General features: G+C 40.6%; 1 protein-coding gene across 5 annotated transcripts in view; it reads right to left on the bottom strand.

Annotated features, from left to right (window-relative positions):
* LOC109936288 (MOB kinase activator 2-like) overlaps nt 1-17608 on the bottom strand; it is a 168943-nt gene that overhangs the window by 33647 nt on the left and 117688 nt on the right. For 2 of the 5 annotated variants that reach the window (XM_048607125.1, XM_048607124.1), the window contains exon 1: nt 404-545. The exons of the other annotated variants lie outside the window; for them this stretch is intronic. In XM_048607125.1, coding sequence (XP_048463082.1) covers nt 404-510 — 107 coding nt within the window. In that variant the 5' untranslated portion in view covers nt 511-545. Of the gene's footprint in view, nt 1-403; nt 546-17608 lie in introns of those variants that run through there. 5 annotated transcript variants of the gene reach the window in all.

The following is a 17608-nucleotide window of genomic DNA, read 5'->3' as shown; positions in this document are numbered from 1 at the left end:
TCCAGTTCTGAGGAAGGGTCACCGGACCCGAAACGTTAACTCTGTTTTCTCCTTCACAGATGCTGCCAGACCTGCTGAGCTTTTCCAGCAACTCTGTTTTTGTTCCTGATTTACAGCATCCACAGTTCTTTTGGTTAATAAAAATGTTACCAACTTCATTAAGTATTCATCCATGCATATTATGCCAATTTTGATTGTTTGTAAACTAATTATATGGAAGGTGACTGTCCCTTTGGGACTGGGCAAGAATTTAAGCAAATCAATCATCAGTTAACAGAGTAATATCTCGTCAATCGCTTAAGCTAGTTCATAAGTTAACAGAGATGATATGACAAACTATAAACATTTTAACAATATTTTCCCCATTTCCAAGCCACTATTATTTCACAAAAACTATCTCTACCTCAGGACTTTTCCCATGGCTTGTAGAACCATCTTGTAACACACTCCTGTTTTCTGCTGTCCAAGTAATGACCTATCTTCACTTTGGTTCAAATAATCTCCCACCATCGTAGTTTCTCAGTTTTGAGACTTCCTTTGTCTGTGTACAGCTCAAACTAGTCAAACCACATTCACATTTACATCAGCACTGAGCCTCAAACAACCTTTACTTCCAGCCAATCAGCTTGGGCTTGGCATGAAAAGACAAGGAATCCACTGATTTCATCAACATCCCAGGCCATAAATCTAGGGAGCGTCTACAAAGAGAAAAAACTACTTTAGGTGTATGATTTAAATCTAGAACAGCTGTTTTCAAAGATACTGGAGGTAGTAACTAATTACTGTTTCAGTATCTTTCCCACATCTGTACTGTTCATTTTATTATTGGACAAGATACTTTTCCAACAAGATTTCTCACTCCCTCCCCCACCTTTTTAATCCGTTTCTGCGCCCCTTTCTACTTTCTATCATCAAAAAGGTGAACAAGGTCCCTCGCTCTAACGTCAATTGGTAATCAGATGTTACGTGCTAGGCTTGCACAATTTTCACATCAGAAATGCCTCACCATAGAGAAGTTTTACAAATCAGCCTCTATTCAGCATCTTATCTCCCACAGCATGTTGGTAAACTTTGAATTGTTACTTTGTTCTACATGCCAAGTCTTGTGGTGTAGTGGTAGCTTCCCTTCCTTTGAGCCAGAAGACAGAGGTTCAAGTCCCACCTATTCCAGAGATGTGTAATGACATGTCTGAATAGGTTGACCAGAAAACATCTAAAATGGTTCATAATAAAATTATTAAGTCACTAAGTGTCATAACCCGTAAGCAACAAATTAATTAATGAAACCGCATCTATGTTCTGGAACATGGGCAGATCTGCATTGAAAAGAATAGTTTTACTTCAAAAATCAAGTATTTTCAAGCATTTGAATAAATTTCAATTTGGAATAGAAACATAGAAAATAGGAGCAGGAGGCAGCTATTCTGCCTTTCAATCCTGTTCTGCCATTCATCATGATCATGGCCAATCGTCCAACTCAATAGCCTCATCCTGCTTTCTCCCCATAACCTTTGATCCCATTTGCCCTAAGTGCTATAACTAGCTGCCTCTTGAATATTTCCAATGTTTTGGCATCAACTATTTCCTGTTGTAATGAATTCCACAGGCTCACCGCTCTTTGGGAGAAGAAATGTCTCATCTCCATCCTAAATCGTCTACCCCGAATCCTCATCCTGAGAGCCCTGGTTCTGGACACACCCACCATCAGGAACATCCTCCCTACATCTACCCGGCAAGCTGGTTTTATTCCAAACGCAAACCAAACAGCGACTCAAAATCAAGTAGTAGATTTGCCATCAGTACAAGTGCTCCAACCAACGGTCCAAATTCTTGGTTTGAAAGAGACAATGCATGGACTGGTGATTTACACCATCTGTAGCTTCTAAGTGACAAATTTAAAAAAATCTTTGCATTATCTTTTTCAAATTACCCCTTTGTAGAATGCACACAAGTGATTTCTAGTTTTTGAACATACATGCAGTCAAAACAAAAACAGGCATCTGCTCCTATGATGCTGCTTGGCCTGCTGTGTTCATCCAGCCCTGCACCTTGTTGTCTTTGATTTGAAACTGAGATAGTTTCACTTAAAGAGGTAAAAAATACAGTAAACTTCTACATCTTGTGCATTTGAGTTCAAGCTAAGAAAATGTTATTCAGATGACATGATCAATCTTTTAATATTTCCTTAAGCATTTTACAGCTAAGTGTATGCACAACACTGCAGATTTTGATTACAATACACCTTTTGTAAATTAGATAAAATGGAAGCATAGAACTTCTCAGTGTATGTGATAGCACATCAATCAAGGTTCCATCATAAGCTCTCCAACTGTTTTCATTGAAACACAAAAGATCATACAGTGTACGAATAAGCTTCGGTACCCGTATAGACACGAACACAAATCAGTTCAGGATCAAAAATAGAAAACTGGTTTTTTAAAGATGATGGTTTGAGCACTTACAAATTACAAAGAACCTTCTCTTCAAAAGCAAATTAGTTTGGGTGCTTCAAAAACTATGTGGGCAAAAGGAAAAGAAAACCACATCAATGCACCTCTGACACTGATCACTGAAGTTATTGACAACCAAGCCTTCAATTGCATGGCCCCTAAGCACCAAGCACTGGAAATGTCAGCCCACCTCTCTGTGGTCAGTTAAGACACTCCTTGAAACTTATTTCTTTGATCAAACTTTTCGTCATTTGTCCTAATTTCTCCTTTCTTTAATTCACTTTGCATTATGCATTTTACTAATCAGGAAATTATTTGTGGAATATGCATCACTATGTGCAAGAGGACACATATCATCGTTCTGCTAGGATTGCAATTCAACAGGATGGTTTCATTCACGATAACTCCCATTTTCTGCACTGAGTCACAAACAGTGCTTTTTCTGTGGAGAACAGAGTGTGCACAGTACAGTCAAGCCAGGACATGCTCAAGCTCACATCTGTCTAAACTACTCGACCAGACAGGTTGAAACAGGAATAGATTTTTTTTTAAAAAATGCATTTCATAGAAAACCATGCATGAACTGGCTTCTTTCAGCATTTTGTCCCTGTGTAAACACAACCAGTAGAAACTTGCTCAAGGCAACACAGTGGTCTAAAGTTAAGGCAAACTGATACAAACCATATAAGCATAAAAATGAAGCAAATACCACAAGCAGCATAATAGTCTAAGTGTGCTACTCCACAGCTTTTGGAATTCAAATAAAATATTTTCAGGAAGCTGTGGGAAGTGAGTAGCACGATTGGCAACATTACTCCAAAACTACCTATTAACTCAAACTGCCTAACTGTCCACATACTTCTATTTTAATCTTAAAAGAAGACGCACTTTTAGGTAAAGTAAGTGCAGAACCTTAGAGCGATAGAATACAAAAGGGGACAATAATTTGGCTCATTGTACCCATCGTGATTCTTTGAAAGAGGTGTCAAGTTAGTCCCACTCCCCAGCTCTGCCTCCATCACACTAATTTTTTTGCCTGTCCAGTATCTTCAAAAGTGAATTTAGTAAATTAACTGCTCAATCTACTTCCACTGCCTTTTCAGGCAATGTGCCCTAAATCACAGTAATTTCGTCAAGAAACATCATGTCACCTCTGGTTTATTTGTCTTATCACTTTATGTCTATCTTTTCTGGTTATGATTCTGTCACTGAAACTAATTTCTCCTTAATCTATTGAATCCATTATGATTTTGAACACTTGTATCAAAACTCTTGGTGACCTTCTCAAAGAGGAAGAAAGGATCTTAGATTTTCCAATCTCTCCACATAGCTGAAGTTCTTCATCTCCTGTACTATTCTACATGTTCTCCAATCCTTGACATTCGTTGTGAAGCGTGGTGCCCAAAGTAGAAAATAATACCCCCAACGTGCCCCAACCAGTCTTTTAGAAAACATTTCAGAAGATTTATTTGCTTTAACACAAAGGATGTCACATATGTTATATTTTTCAGAAGCAGACTTCTCAACATGCCTTGCCACAAGAGGACACCCAGGTGCCTTGGCTCCTAAATTCAATTCAAAACAAATTGTCATTCAAAATCGGACCAGTTCATTTTGCCTCAACTTATTCTGATCAAAATTAAATCACAAGAGTTAAATTTCATTTGTTATGTATCCGTCCATTAACATTTACCGATGTTTATTGGCATTCTCATGATAAATTGATGCATTGCCGAGCTTTGTGGTGCCTGCAAACTTTAAAATTATGCCCTGCACTTCCAAATTCAGGTCATAAGCATATATTAAAAACAGCAGTGTTCCTAATTCTGGTCCCTAGGGAAGACTACTGTATACTCTTCAGTCTGAAAACCAAATGTTCCAACACTACACACACCGTTCTGTTCCTTAAGCCAGGCTGACGGTGATTTTTAATTTCAAGGACTTCATACCATTCAGTAACCATATGACCAAAATGTTGTCAAACACCTTTGGACAATCATTATACACATTAACCACAGTATCCTCATCTGCCATCTTTCATTCAAATCAAATCAAGTTAATCAAATACTATTTGCCTTCAACACATCATGCTGACTTCCATTTATTAGCTACAAAAGAACACTGCATCAAATACTAAAAGGACATCACATTAGCTCTACAGGAACTGGTGACTGGCAGCTGCATCCCATTCCAGAGTGAAGGGCAGTAGTGGTAAGAGGACTGCCTCAAACTCTTATTTATTTAAAAACAACATTCCCTGTCACCTCTAAAAAAAATGTGAAATCTAATGCTTGACCTAGAAACACATCACACTCAAATGAGCAGATTCTAGTGTGAAGTAGCTGTGCTCAGTAGAAGCTTAGTTTACATAACTTCAAAAACACTTTCTCTCCATCTTCACCCTGCAACCTTTGAAGATGCTTGACTTATCATCAAAATACTTAAAATTGTATATTTCCCCCAAGTGATAGCTATTTATTTTACAATATGCTACATAGCTTATTTTGTATCAACGAAGTGTTCAACTTCTATGAAGATTTCTGGGAAGGTACTAACTGGTCTTTAAGTGTTGATTGGTTTGCATGTGGTTGGAGAAAGTCAAACCACTTATGTAGGAGTTTCCTCAAAATACGTTGTTTAACTGGTTGGGGTTGATATGGCAACATTGATCACACTTCCAAATGTGAAATTTGCACATTTTGTCATCAGAAAGAAAACCAAGTTCAGCATCTTAGGGTAACTCAGATGTGTGTTACAGTTTGAAGAAGCAGGTTTGTCACTTAGGGAAAATAACTGTTCCATGCCAGATTTTGTCAAGTTTACTACGACAACGCGGGTAAACTATTTCATATGCTGTAACATACATAACTAACTACTGTACAACTGACATATTTCATGTTGCAGTTAGTGAGGTACAACGTTATAAACAACATTCAATGTACAAAACAGGACAAGTTCTGTATTATTGAGTAAAACTTTTTTTTGTAACACATAGCATTTCTGCTACTTCAGCAAGATTTCTTTTCAGCTTCCAGTAGCCATACAAACTAATTACTGTTAGAGATTCACTGCCTCCACAGAAAACTCTATCAGCGCTAGTCTGATTTGTGTGGCTCGAATATTACCATTCACCTATTAGCATAAATTTGAATATTGCCTGGGTTTGTTGCATTTTGAAGCTGACTATCCAGCTTTCTTGTGGGGAGATGGGCAGATCAGGATTTGTCCTGGGAGTCCCCAAAATTACGCCGAGACCCATGAAGTCTCATGGCTTCAAGTCAGACATGGGCAAGGAAACTCATTGCTTAAGATAACTTACCACCTTCCCTCAGCTATAAATCAGTACTTCTCCATAACTCCTCCTAACTTCTGAAGGGACACTGAACATAAAACATTAACTCTGCTTTCTCTCCACAAATGCTGCCTGACCAGCTGAGCTTTCCCAACAATTTGTTTTTGTTTCCGCTTTCCAGCATCCACAGTTCTTTGGGATTTTTCTTCCCCCAGACTCCTCCACATTAAACACCACTTGCAAGAAGCACACCACATAGCGAAAGCGACTGCATAATCCTGTGGACACAAAGTCCTGTCTTCATATACAGGACACTGAGCATTGTGTTGTGCAGTACCTCACAACGGTGAATAGAATAGATTCAAAACTAATGTCGCAGTTCAAACCTAGGCACCCATGGAAGAGTTGTGGGCCATTTCCAGCCTCTGAATTTTATTTAATCACAACCTGTACCATCACAGCCCAGACCCACATCCCTCACTCTACCATTACCATCAAGCCAGGGAACCAATCCCACTTCAGTGAGTGTATGAGAGCACGCCAGCAGCAGCAGCAGATATGCCTAAATTTGAGGTGCCATTATGGTGAAACTACATTTACCTGTACACATGCCTGCCAAGCAGGGGAAAGCAGCATGTAACAGACAGAATTAAACTGTCCCACAACCAAACAGCAGTCTAAGCCCTGCAGTCCTGTCACATCCACTCATACATGGTAGACAATTAAACAATTAATTGGATAAGGAAATTATACAAATATCCCCAAAGATGATGAAGCACAGCACTGCAATGGAGAGTCTTCAACCGATGCATTTCATTCCATGTGATGTCAAGAAATGGCTAATCACAAAGTCTATGGGCCTCGACAACATTTCTGTTTTCTTTATTCATTCACAGGATGAGGGCGCCGCTGGCCAGCATTTACTGCCCATCCTTATTGCCCAGAGGGCAGTTGAGAGTCAACCACACTGCTGTTGGTCTGGAGTCATATGTAGGCCAGACCAGGTAAGGATGGCAGTTTCCTTTCCTAAAGGCCATTAGTGAATCAGATGGGTTTTTCCAACAATTGGCAATGGATTCATGGTCATCATTAGATTCTTAATTCCAGATTTTTTAAAAATTGAATTCAAATTCCACCATCTGCCATGGTGGGATTCGAACCTGGGTCCCCAGAATGTTATCTGTTATATGGGTCTCTGGATTAACAGTCCAGCAATAATACCACTAGTCCCTCGCCTCCCCCTTACTACATCGCAGTAGTAATAGTGAAGACTTGCATTCCAGAACTAGCTGAACCCCCTAGCCAAACTGTTCCTGTACAACTACAGCACTGCCATTTAAACAACAATGAAACTGCACAGTTACGTCTTGTCCAGGAGAAGCAGGATAAATCCAGTCCAGCCAATTATTGTTCTATCAATCTAGCCTCAATCATAGAAGTAATGGGAGGTCTCAGACAGTGCTATCAAGTGGCACATAATATACAGCCTTAGATAGCTTGCCAATGTTCAGTCTGGGTTCTCCATTCTAGATCTGTGATGTAAAGTATTGAGGCAATACTTTCGTCCCAGGTACAGCTAAAGCAGCCAAAATCACCCAAATCATGACAGTGTTTTTTCCTCAAGACATTATGATTATGTAAAAAATGAATTTAAAAAATTCATCCGACATATAGCTTTTGAAATAGAAATTATCTGTACACTGGTACAGATTAAGGAGGGTGGGACGAATAAGCACTCAAAACATTGTCAGTTCAAGATTAATCTGATGAACTGGGAGAGGCTCTCCCTTTCCCGGAATTAATTGAGATTATAATTAATGCTGACTTTTGTGTTATGCTTCATTACTGCTGGAAAACCTATTAGAATTTGAGATGATTATAATCTACTAAAAGGAGCAAAATTACTTCCAGAAGGAAAGGAAATTGACTATGGCCCTTGCTGCCAGGCAGTTAGATAAAACCCCGAATTCTGTCTGCATAAACTACATGTCCATTTATAGTTCTCGCTGCATGCATTACTTTCAGTGAGTTCTAGTTCAACCTCAACTTCAAACATTGCATAAACAAACATTTGTAATCAGCTCCCTTGTGGTCAGTGTAAGTTTCCAACTGTACTGTTAAACACCATAGGAAACTTTGCACACTGGCTGCTTACCCTATTTAACATGGGGGACATCTCTCAACTTTGGTTGTCTTTGGCAAGATTCTGGCCTTATGACAATGGATAACTGCCAGATTAGAATTGCTGATTAAAAGTACAGAAACAATAATTAGTCCAAAGCTCTCAGCCAGAAGGATATTATGGAGTATAACACAACCTTGGTCAGACGGGCTAATGGGCCAAGGAATGGCACGTGGAGCTTAATTTAGATAGATGTGAGGTGTTGCATTTTGGAAAGTCAAATCAGGGCAGGATTTATACATTTAATGGTAGGGTCCTGGAGGGTGTTGCCAAACAAAGAGACCTTGGGGTGCAGTGGTTCATAGTTCCTTGAAGGTGAGTTAGACAGCGTAATGAAGGAGGCAACAAAAACAAATTGCTGGATAAAGGTCAGCAGGTCTGTGTACAGAAATCAGAGTTTAAGTTTCGGGTCGAGTGATCCTGCCTCAGGTGGTGGTGTTGGGTATGCTTGCCTTTATTGGTCAATGCATTGAGAATAGGAGTTGGGATGTCATATCGCAGCTGCACAGAACACTGGTGAAGCCACTTTTGGAATAGTGCATTCAGGTTGGGGCTATTTTCCCTGGAGCATAAGAGGCTGAGAGGTGACCTTACAGAGGTTTATAAAACCATGAGGGGGCATGGATAGGGTGAATAGCCAAGGTGTTTTCTCCCCAGGGTAAGAGTGTCTAAAATTGGAGGGCATAGATTTAAAGTGAGAGGGGAAAGATTTAAAATGGATCTAAGGGGCAGCGTTTTCACACAGAGGGTGGTGCATGTATAGAATGAACTGCCAGATGAAGTGATGGAGGCTGGTACAATTAGAACATTTAAAAGGCATTTGAATGGGTACAAAAATATGGAGAGTTGAGGGGGATATGGGCCAAACGCTGGTAAATGGGGCTAGACTTATTTAGGATATCTGGTCGACATGGATGAGTTGGGCTGAAGGGTCCGTTTCCATGCTGTACAACTCTATGAATCCACAGGCATGACCTTTGGGATAAGAAAGTCTGAAAGACTACCAACGGGCAGTTTCTTCAGCCAAATTCAAAACGAGATGTTAGAACTTTTTGAGTCACTGAACAAGAACCTGTTATGGTTAATACGAAAGGGAACTGTTATGACGGTACAAAAGGGCATCTGAATCTGGAGCAATGGATTATACTTCAGAATGTTGAGTAGTCAAGAAAGATGTAACATGGCATCTTTCACAAAGTCTGCACAATTATACAAAAACATAAATCCTAACTCAGTTTGCAATCATGTGTCAGCCATTGGGATATGGGCTTTGCCGATTCAAAAACTCTCTCAAAAGTACCGGTTGGAAGATTCAACAGGCATGTGTGCCAATTGTAGATTCACCAGTCATTAACTGGAGACCCTGATGGATACCAATTTAAACATTGTTCTCCGTGATCTGGAAGTCACCTCGCATTTATATAATTATTTTCACTTTTCCAAAGCACCTCATAGGACAATTAGTTGAATGAAAATTTGATACCAAACCGCATAAGCCAACTGTTTGGTTAGAGAGTTAGATTTAAGAAATGTCTTAAAAGAAGGGAAGAGAGGTGAAGTAGTTTAATGAGGGATTTCCAGAGTAGACAGCCTTACCAGATGAAGCAACAGTGCCAGTTGTTTAGAGAGGTAGAGATGCTCAAGAGGTCAGAACTGGAGGAAAACTAATATCTTGGACAGTTACAGGGCTGAAAGATATTACGGAGATGTGGAGTGTAAAAGCCAGGGAAGAATCTAAAAACAAGTATGAGAACTTTAAAATCAAGGCATTGCTTAACTTGGAGTTTACGTGGATCTCCGAGTGTGGGCAGATGGTTACGAAAACTTTGAGAGACTTAAAACACAGACCGCAGAATTTGAACTTCGAATTTATCAAGGATAGAATGTCGGAGACTGGCCGGGGTGCATTAGAACATAGGTAAGAGGGGCACGGACAACGGCTTCAGGAGCAAAGTGGGTCAGAGGCGAGTCATGTGATGATGCAGAGATGAAAAACAGGTGCCTCAGTAGTGGTGCAGATGAGTGGTCGACAGCTCAACCTGGAGAAAAATAGACTAATTAAAATGAATCTATCCAACTAGCAACTGCACAAATTTGCCCATATCTGTTGCATAATGATCAACATTCATGATTTTAGGAAAAGAATGGAGATATTACTTGACCTTATTTGGATAATGCTACCTCCAAGACTTGCCTTCAAATCTTCATAGAAAATTCAAGTCTAGTCAACCCCCTGCAGCAGCGCTGAATGTTCACAGCTGATTTGGATAGATCTACAGTACTCCACCGCATTTCATAACTAATCAACCAAGCTGGCCCTTGAATAGGACCTGGCAGGAGCTGAATTGTTTTCCACGTGAGCTGGTCCTACAAGCTAATATCAGAAATTACCGAATGGACAAGCAGCAGGAAATGTACTTTGTGTAGACAAGTTAGGTTAGTTTAGGTTAGTTTCCCTTTGTTACTCCTTTCACTAACCTGTACTCAAGCTCTCCAGAATTTAGGACAGCATCTCTGTTTGACCAAGGGGAGAAGGTGCAATCCATATCAGGCGGCTAGAAAAGTCAATCCTACTTGTGTGCACGTCAGTAATTTGTTTCGGAGACTAAACTTGGTGACAGAAATTGATCGGTATCAAATTTTCATTGTATTTTCTTGCCATTCCCTGAGAAAAATTACAGTACAAGGAGATAGAGAAATCACATAATGGTACAGTACAGAATTTTAAAAATTCAGTTCAAATTGTTCCGGTTTAACAGATCTAACAGATCTGATAACAGGTAAGACATGCATGTAAAGCTAATACCCCAAATGGGTACATACCAAGCCTATTTGAGGTATTTTGGACAATACAAAGTGCAGAATTGTAAATCTACAAAGTCTAAAAAGTGTCTAGAGTGAATGCATTTGAAGTATTAATTTGTGGGGTATTTAATTTTGGGGGGGGCTATACAGCAGTATCCCAGCACAAGATACTTATATATGGTAGTTGAATTTACAAGTGGCTCACATGCCTGTTTTTTGACAAGGGGACAAATCACCTATCAGGAAGTTCAAAAGGCATGACATCCAGTTATTGGAAAATTATTAAATTGAAACAGCATAATCTATTCACAAAACTTAAAAGATTTCTAGTGTCCTTAATCTCAGGAGAAGTAAATACAATCACTGCTATTACACTTGTTTTGGCAAATTAGCTTTGTGTGTTAGAATTCCCCAGAATATTTCAACATATGGCTCCTGGATAATAAGGTGGTCGCAATACATTTAGCAGTAAAAGAGGCGACTAATGAAAGCGCCAAAAACGATGAGAATATTAGTTTTAAAAGCTATAATTTGAAAGAGCTACTGTTGGCTATAAAGTTGGCAGAAGGTAGGTTTTTGTAGGAAATGAGTTGAGCACTTTCAGTTTAACCTGTCACAGACCAACAGTGGTCTCAGTTGTACAGCTTAACTCATGAATTTACTGACTCAAGCCTTGCACCAATTGTTCTCTGCCTGAGTGCATTGTGTGCATGCTGCACAGTCAGCTTGGTTTCAACTCCAAAAACCAGGAGCACCTTTGCCCACATCTACAAACCCAACACTCCTCTGTTCACAAAGTCCACCAAGAACTGGATGCTAGTTAAGAACTTCAATGTTATTAGGCCTCTGCACATGTACTTCAAAATAAGTAAAATATTCCAAAAATATAATACTTATAAAACTGAATATTCAAATTTTATAGCTCAGTAATTAGACCACTTCAAAAGAAGTAGAATTCAAAAATGATCATTGATAACTTAAACAATGAAGTAGATGAACTCCCAGCTGAGATGGTAAAGGAGACAAACAGAACTGATGGAACTACAAAGCCAAGACATGTCAGAGAGGGGAAACAAAATTATGATCACATAAATTTTAGAGGTATTAATACTTTCTGAAACAAGACAGCTGAATGCTTGAGACTTGGAAATAATAAATATTATTTACACGGCAGCATTAAACTTGCCAATTTGCCAATCTTCATTTTTAAATTGCTGAATTTTAAACAGGGTGAGACATATACTTTGCTTTACTGCAATAATCTGCCTAGTTTTAATCAAGACTTTCTTGGCTGTGCAAGTTATGCACAGTCTGTGTCTATCCTGTCCCATGAATTCCAATGTTACACCACATTTGGAAAAGGCAGACCAGATTTGGATTTCAATTCAAGTGGACATCAATGTGAATTCACTGTACTTGCTCAATTTTTGCGTTTCATCTCAAAGATACATTCCTGCTGACAAATGAATAATAGCAGACCACCCCAAAACAGCGCATACGCGTCAGCCTTAAGTACCATCTATTGCTTTCCCACAGTTGATGAATCTGTACACCTTGTCAAACACTATTTTCACTGACCAAGTTCCTTTGACAGCATCTTACAAACCTGCATCCATTGATGTCTACAAGAACGAGCAGATACATGGGGGCACCACCAAACCACACACCATCCTGACTTGCAAACATATCACTGTTCCTTAACTGGCATAGGGTTAATGTCCTGGAAATGCCTTCCTAACAGCACTGCGGGTGTCCCTACACTCCAAGGAGCGTTATGGTTCAAGGCAGCAGCTAGGCACCTTTTCCATGAGAATTATGAAGGTGGGCAATAAATACTGGCTTAGCCACTGAGGCTGACATCTTACGAATGAATAAAAACTAACACCATGGATTGCAAAGGCACAGTATGTATTCTAGATGAGGAACTTCAATAACCATTAGTGATTCAGTAGCTCCAGCACCGACTAAATTGAGCATGTCTTGAAGGAGCAGAGAGAATCAAAGAAAATCAGAACTTGCTCAGTTCTGAGGAAGGGTCACCGGACCCGAAACGTTAACTCTGTTTCCTCCTCCACAGATTCTGCCAGACCTGCTGAGCTTTTCCAGCAACTTTGTTTTTGCTCCTGATTTACAGCATCCGCAGTTCTTTTGGTTTTAACAAAATATGTGTAATATTGGCCTCCTGAAAATTTAAATTATTGCGGTTACCAGGCTCGGTCATAAAATGAAATACTTTGAATCCTGGGACATTAAAATTTAATTGACTTAAAATGACAATACAGTAAGAGAATGCTGCGAAGAAGCTACTCTCTACAATGTCTTGAATTTCCCACTTGTAAGGGATGCTTACGTCTTGTACTTGGTATTGTTGATCGACATTCATTGATTATTTCTACGCAATTGGTCATGTTCCTACGTTAAGTGCAGCATGTAATTTACGTTTCTCACAGTTTTGAATTGCCTCAACTGTTAACTTGTTTATACTAGTGAAAGACTTCTGCAATAACTATCAAATGTAGAATACTTCTGCGTAAAGAAAAAATGCAATCAATATATATTAGACAAAATTAAACATTTGTACTATTGAGTTTTGACCAGGGAAAAGTCTACTATTACAGAAACAGATGTCAATGCCACTGCAATTTGCCTTCAAAATCAATTTCCCATTTGAGTACATTAGCACACAAACACCTCCCATCACAGAAAAGGGAATGTTAATAAAGACAAAGCACCACAGAATCTAGAGATACCAAATAAAAACAATGCTGCAGAAAGTTATGGCAACATCTGTGAACAGAAAAACAGAATTGATGTTGAGTCGAATCACACTTTTTTGAAACTGAAGGAGGCTGTTTTTTATGCTGTTAACAAAAGGGGGAAAGGGAATAAGTGGAAAAGATGGTGAGGGTGCCTGGAGCAAAGTTAAAGGGAGTGCTAACAATAGGAGAGAAGAGTTTACATTGTGCTTTGCTCGAACACTAGACCTAGTTCATAAATGTTGGTGCAAGAGCAAGGTGGCTTATTGAAATGGCAAACAACCTGAAGGGCAGAGTCATTTTTATAAACAAAATGAAGGCATTCTGCAAAACAGTTACCAAGTCAATGTTGGTCCTGCAGCCATTATGACAAAAAATACTTAATGCAAGGAGAAGGCTGGCTATATAAAATAAACGCCTTGCTTTTAACAAACTTTATCCTGTTTTGCAAACATTCTGTCTAAAAGTGACAAGTGAAGCAAAGAACCATCATATACCCACTTCACGTATGTCAAACAGATTTTAATATTGAAATTTGACACGGGATGTCAATTCACAATAATTTCAAAATAACAGTGTTGAAAGTTACAAGGAAATACTCATTTAAAACAAAAAAAAATTGGGAAGATGCTGAAATATCTTAATGGCCAGACTACAAAAATTCTATTTGTATATTCTGGAAAATCCAAAAGGGATGTCAGGCTGTCACACGGAGATGTATCATTATTCATACACAGAACAGCAAATACTAAATGCCAGCAAGTTCCTGTACGGTTTGGAAGGAATGTGGGAAGTGGGTGGGGAAGGTAGTTACAAAGCAACAATGTCAGCACAAGTAATTTAGCTTCTCTCTCAAGAATTCAGCAGGAATTTCTGAACTCCAAGTTTATGTTAAAAAATAAAAATCAAAAGAACTGTGGATTCTGGAAATCAGAAACAAAAACAAAATTGCCAGAAAAGTTCAACAAGTCTGGCAACATCTGTGGAGAGAAATCAGAGTTAACGATTCAGGTCCAGTGAAACGTTTGTCAAAGCTGACAATAGCTAGGAAAAAGTGGCTTTTTAAGCAAGATTGAGGGGAGCAGGCAGTAAACGAGAGGTGGAGATAGAGCCCAAAGAGAGAGAACAGTTGGACCGACAAAGGAGTGGATAATCATCAACCTAGGAAAATGAATAACTGCTAATAAAGACAATTAGTGGCTAACAATGGGTTGTATGTAATAGCAGACCATGTGATGAAAAGGCCTGGTATGTGGGACTGGGGTAAAGGCATGGGAGAAGATGCTTCAAGCCCTAAAATTGTTGAACTCACTATGGAGTCCAGAAGGCTGTACAGTTCCCAAGCAGAAAATGAACCTTTCCTTCATTTTGAGCTTCGCTTCACTGGAGCATTGCTTAGATCCAACCCTAACATTTTAATTAGCCGGCTGACAAGGGGTGGTAACTGTCGTTATCTGACAGACTGACCTCTACATTGCAGAGGCTGAGCACCAGCTCTCATACCTCCTCCTGGACCATGACCCCACCACGGAGCATCAGGCGGTCATGTCCACGATGGTCACTAACCTCATTTCATCTGGTGATCTTCCCACACTGCCTCCAAGCTCACAGTCTCCCAAACCCACACAGCTCACTTCTATCTCCTTCCCAAAATCCACAAACAGGACTGCGCGGGCAGACCCATTGTTTCTGCCTGCTCCTTCCCCACAGAACTCATCTCTTCTTACCTCAACTCGATTTTTTCTGCCCTTGTTCAGTCACTTGCACCTGCAATTCCTTTGATGCTTTACATCAGTTTCAGAATTTCCAGTTTCTGGGCTCCAGCTGCCTCCTCTTTACCATAATGCACAATCCGTTTACATGTCGATCCCCTATCAGGACGGTCTCAGGGTGTCTGCTTCTTCCTGGGAAAAGGCCTGAACCATCCCCCAACTACCAACACCTGCCACTGCCTGGCTGAGCTCGTCCTCACCCTGAACAACGTCTCTTTTAACTCCCCTCACTATCCTCAGGTGAAAGGAATGGCCATGGATACCCACATGGGCCCCAGTTATGCCTGTCTCTTTGTGGGGCATGTGCAGCAATCCTTGTTCCAGTCCTATTCTGGCCCCTACCCACAACACTTTTTCCCAGTATTTTGATGATATCATTGTGCTGCTTCCCTCTCACTTACGGAAGTGGAAAAGTTTATCAACTTTGCTTGCAATTTCCAACCGGCTCTAACCTTCACCTGGTTCATCTCCAACTCCACTCTTTCCTTCCTCGACATCTGTTTGTATTTCTGGGGACAGGCTGACCACCAATATCCACTAAAAACCCACTGGCTCCCACAGTCACCTTGACTATACATCCTCATACTCTGCTTCCGGTAAAGACTCTATTCCATTCTCCCAGTTCCTCCATCTCTGTCGAAGTTGGCATCATCAGAACAAATGCGACAAGCGGGCCTTCGAAACTTCCACTTTCTTCCTCAACCAAGGATTCCCCAGCACTGTACTCACAGGGCTTCCATTGCCAGACCCATCTCCCACACTTCAGACCTCACCTACTATTCCACCAGCAAACACATCCAGAGGATTGTTAGCTGCCATTTCGGCCACCTCCAGGGGATGCCACCACCAGACATGCTCCACTCCCCTCCCCTCCCTGGTCAGCCTTTCGCAAGGACCATTCACTCCAGCACACTCTAGTCCACTTTTCCTTCACTCCCAACATGCCCCCACAGCTCCACAGCACCTTCTCCTGCATCTGTTTGTTTACTTCCTCCCTCCTCAGTATCCAAGGGCCCAAACACACTTTTAAGATGAAGCAGTGCTTTACCTGCACTTTACTCAATCTTGTGTACTGCATTCGCTGATCACAATGTGGTCTCCCCTGCATTGAGGAAATGAAGCTTAGACTGGGTGACCGCTTCACAGAACACCTATGTTCTGTCTGCGAAAAAGACTGAGCTTCCAGCTGCTTGTCACGTCAACACACCACCTTGTTCCCTGGCCAACATCTCTGTCTCAGGCTTGCTGCAGTGCTCCAGCAAAGCTCAACGCAAGCTAGAAGAACAGCACCTCATTGTCCACTTGGGAACTCCACAGATTTCTGTACTCAGTCTCAAGTGCAACAATTTAGGGGTTGAGGCACTTTCGCCCATGCCCTTACTCCAACCGCCACACACCAGGCCTTGTTATCACATGGTCTGCTATTACACACTGCCCATTGCTAGCCACTAGTTGTCCCCATTAGTAGCTATTCATTCTCCATGGCTGGTTGTTATCTACTCAGAATCATAAAGTCCCAAAGGTGTGGAAACATGCCATTCAGCCCAACAAGTCCACACCGCCCCTCTGAAGCATGTCCCACCCAGGTCCATCCCCATCCCCCTACCCTTTCCCTGTAACCCTACATTTCCAATGGCTAATCCACCTAATTTACACACTACGAGCAATTTAGCATGGCCAGTCCACCTAAGTTGCACATCTTTGTATTGTGGGAGGAAACTGGGGGACCTGGCAGAAACCCATGCAGACACGGGGAGAATATACAAACTCCACACAGACAGTCACCAGAGGGTGGAATCAAACCCAGGTCCCTGGCACTGTGAGGCAGCAGTGCTAATCATTTAACCACTGTACCAACCATTCCTTTGTCTGTTCAAGTGTTCTCTCTCTTTGGGCTCTATCTCCACCTATCGTTTACTCCTTAACCCCTCCCCCCACCCTATCTTCTGCATTAAAACCAATTTTTTCCTGGCTACCATCAGTTCTGAGGAAGGGTCACTGGACCCAAAACAAACTCTGATTTCGCTCCACAGATGCTGCCAGACCTGCTGAGCTTTTCCAGCAATTTCTGTTTTGTTTTCAAGTTTACATTGTTTTCTTAGCTCACTAATGTACCAATGGGCAGGAGATTTTCCTAACATTTATCAGTGTAGTGTCAGTCACATCATTAAAACTTACACTTGCTGTTTATACATATTTTTAACAATGAGTACTGAATTAACATTGCTACAGGTTATTCCAAATTTTGGGTTGATAAATGAAATCTTACAGTCATAAGATCCTTTCATTGATAAGAAGTGCTAAAGCAGTATTGCATGATATGAACAAGATAGTAAAGCCATCAAAAAGTC

This window comes from Rhincodon typus, chromosome 17, assembly GCF_021869965.1.
Source record: "Rhincodon typus isolate 14 chromosome 17, sRhiTyp1.1, whole genome shotgun sequence".
Classification (NCBI taxonomy): domain Eukaryota; kingdom Metazoa; phylum Chordata; class Chondrichthyes; order Orectolobiformes; family Rhincodontidae; genus Rhincodon; species Rhincodon typus.
The sequence above is the reverse complement of the archived record's forward strand: the minus strand, read 5'-3'. Positions and strand labels throughout refer to the sequence as shown.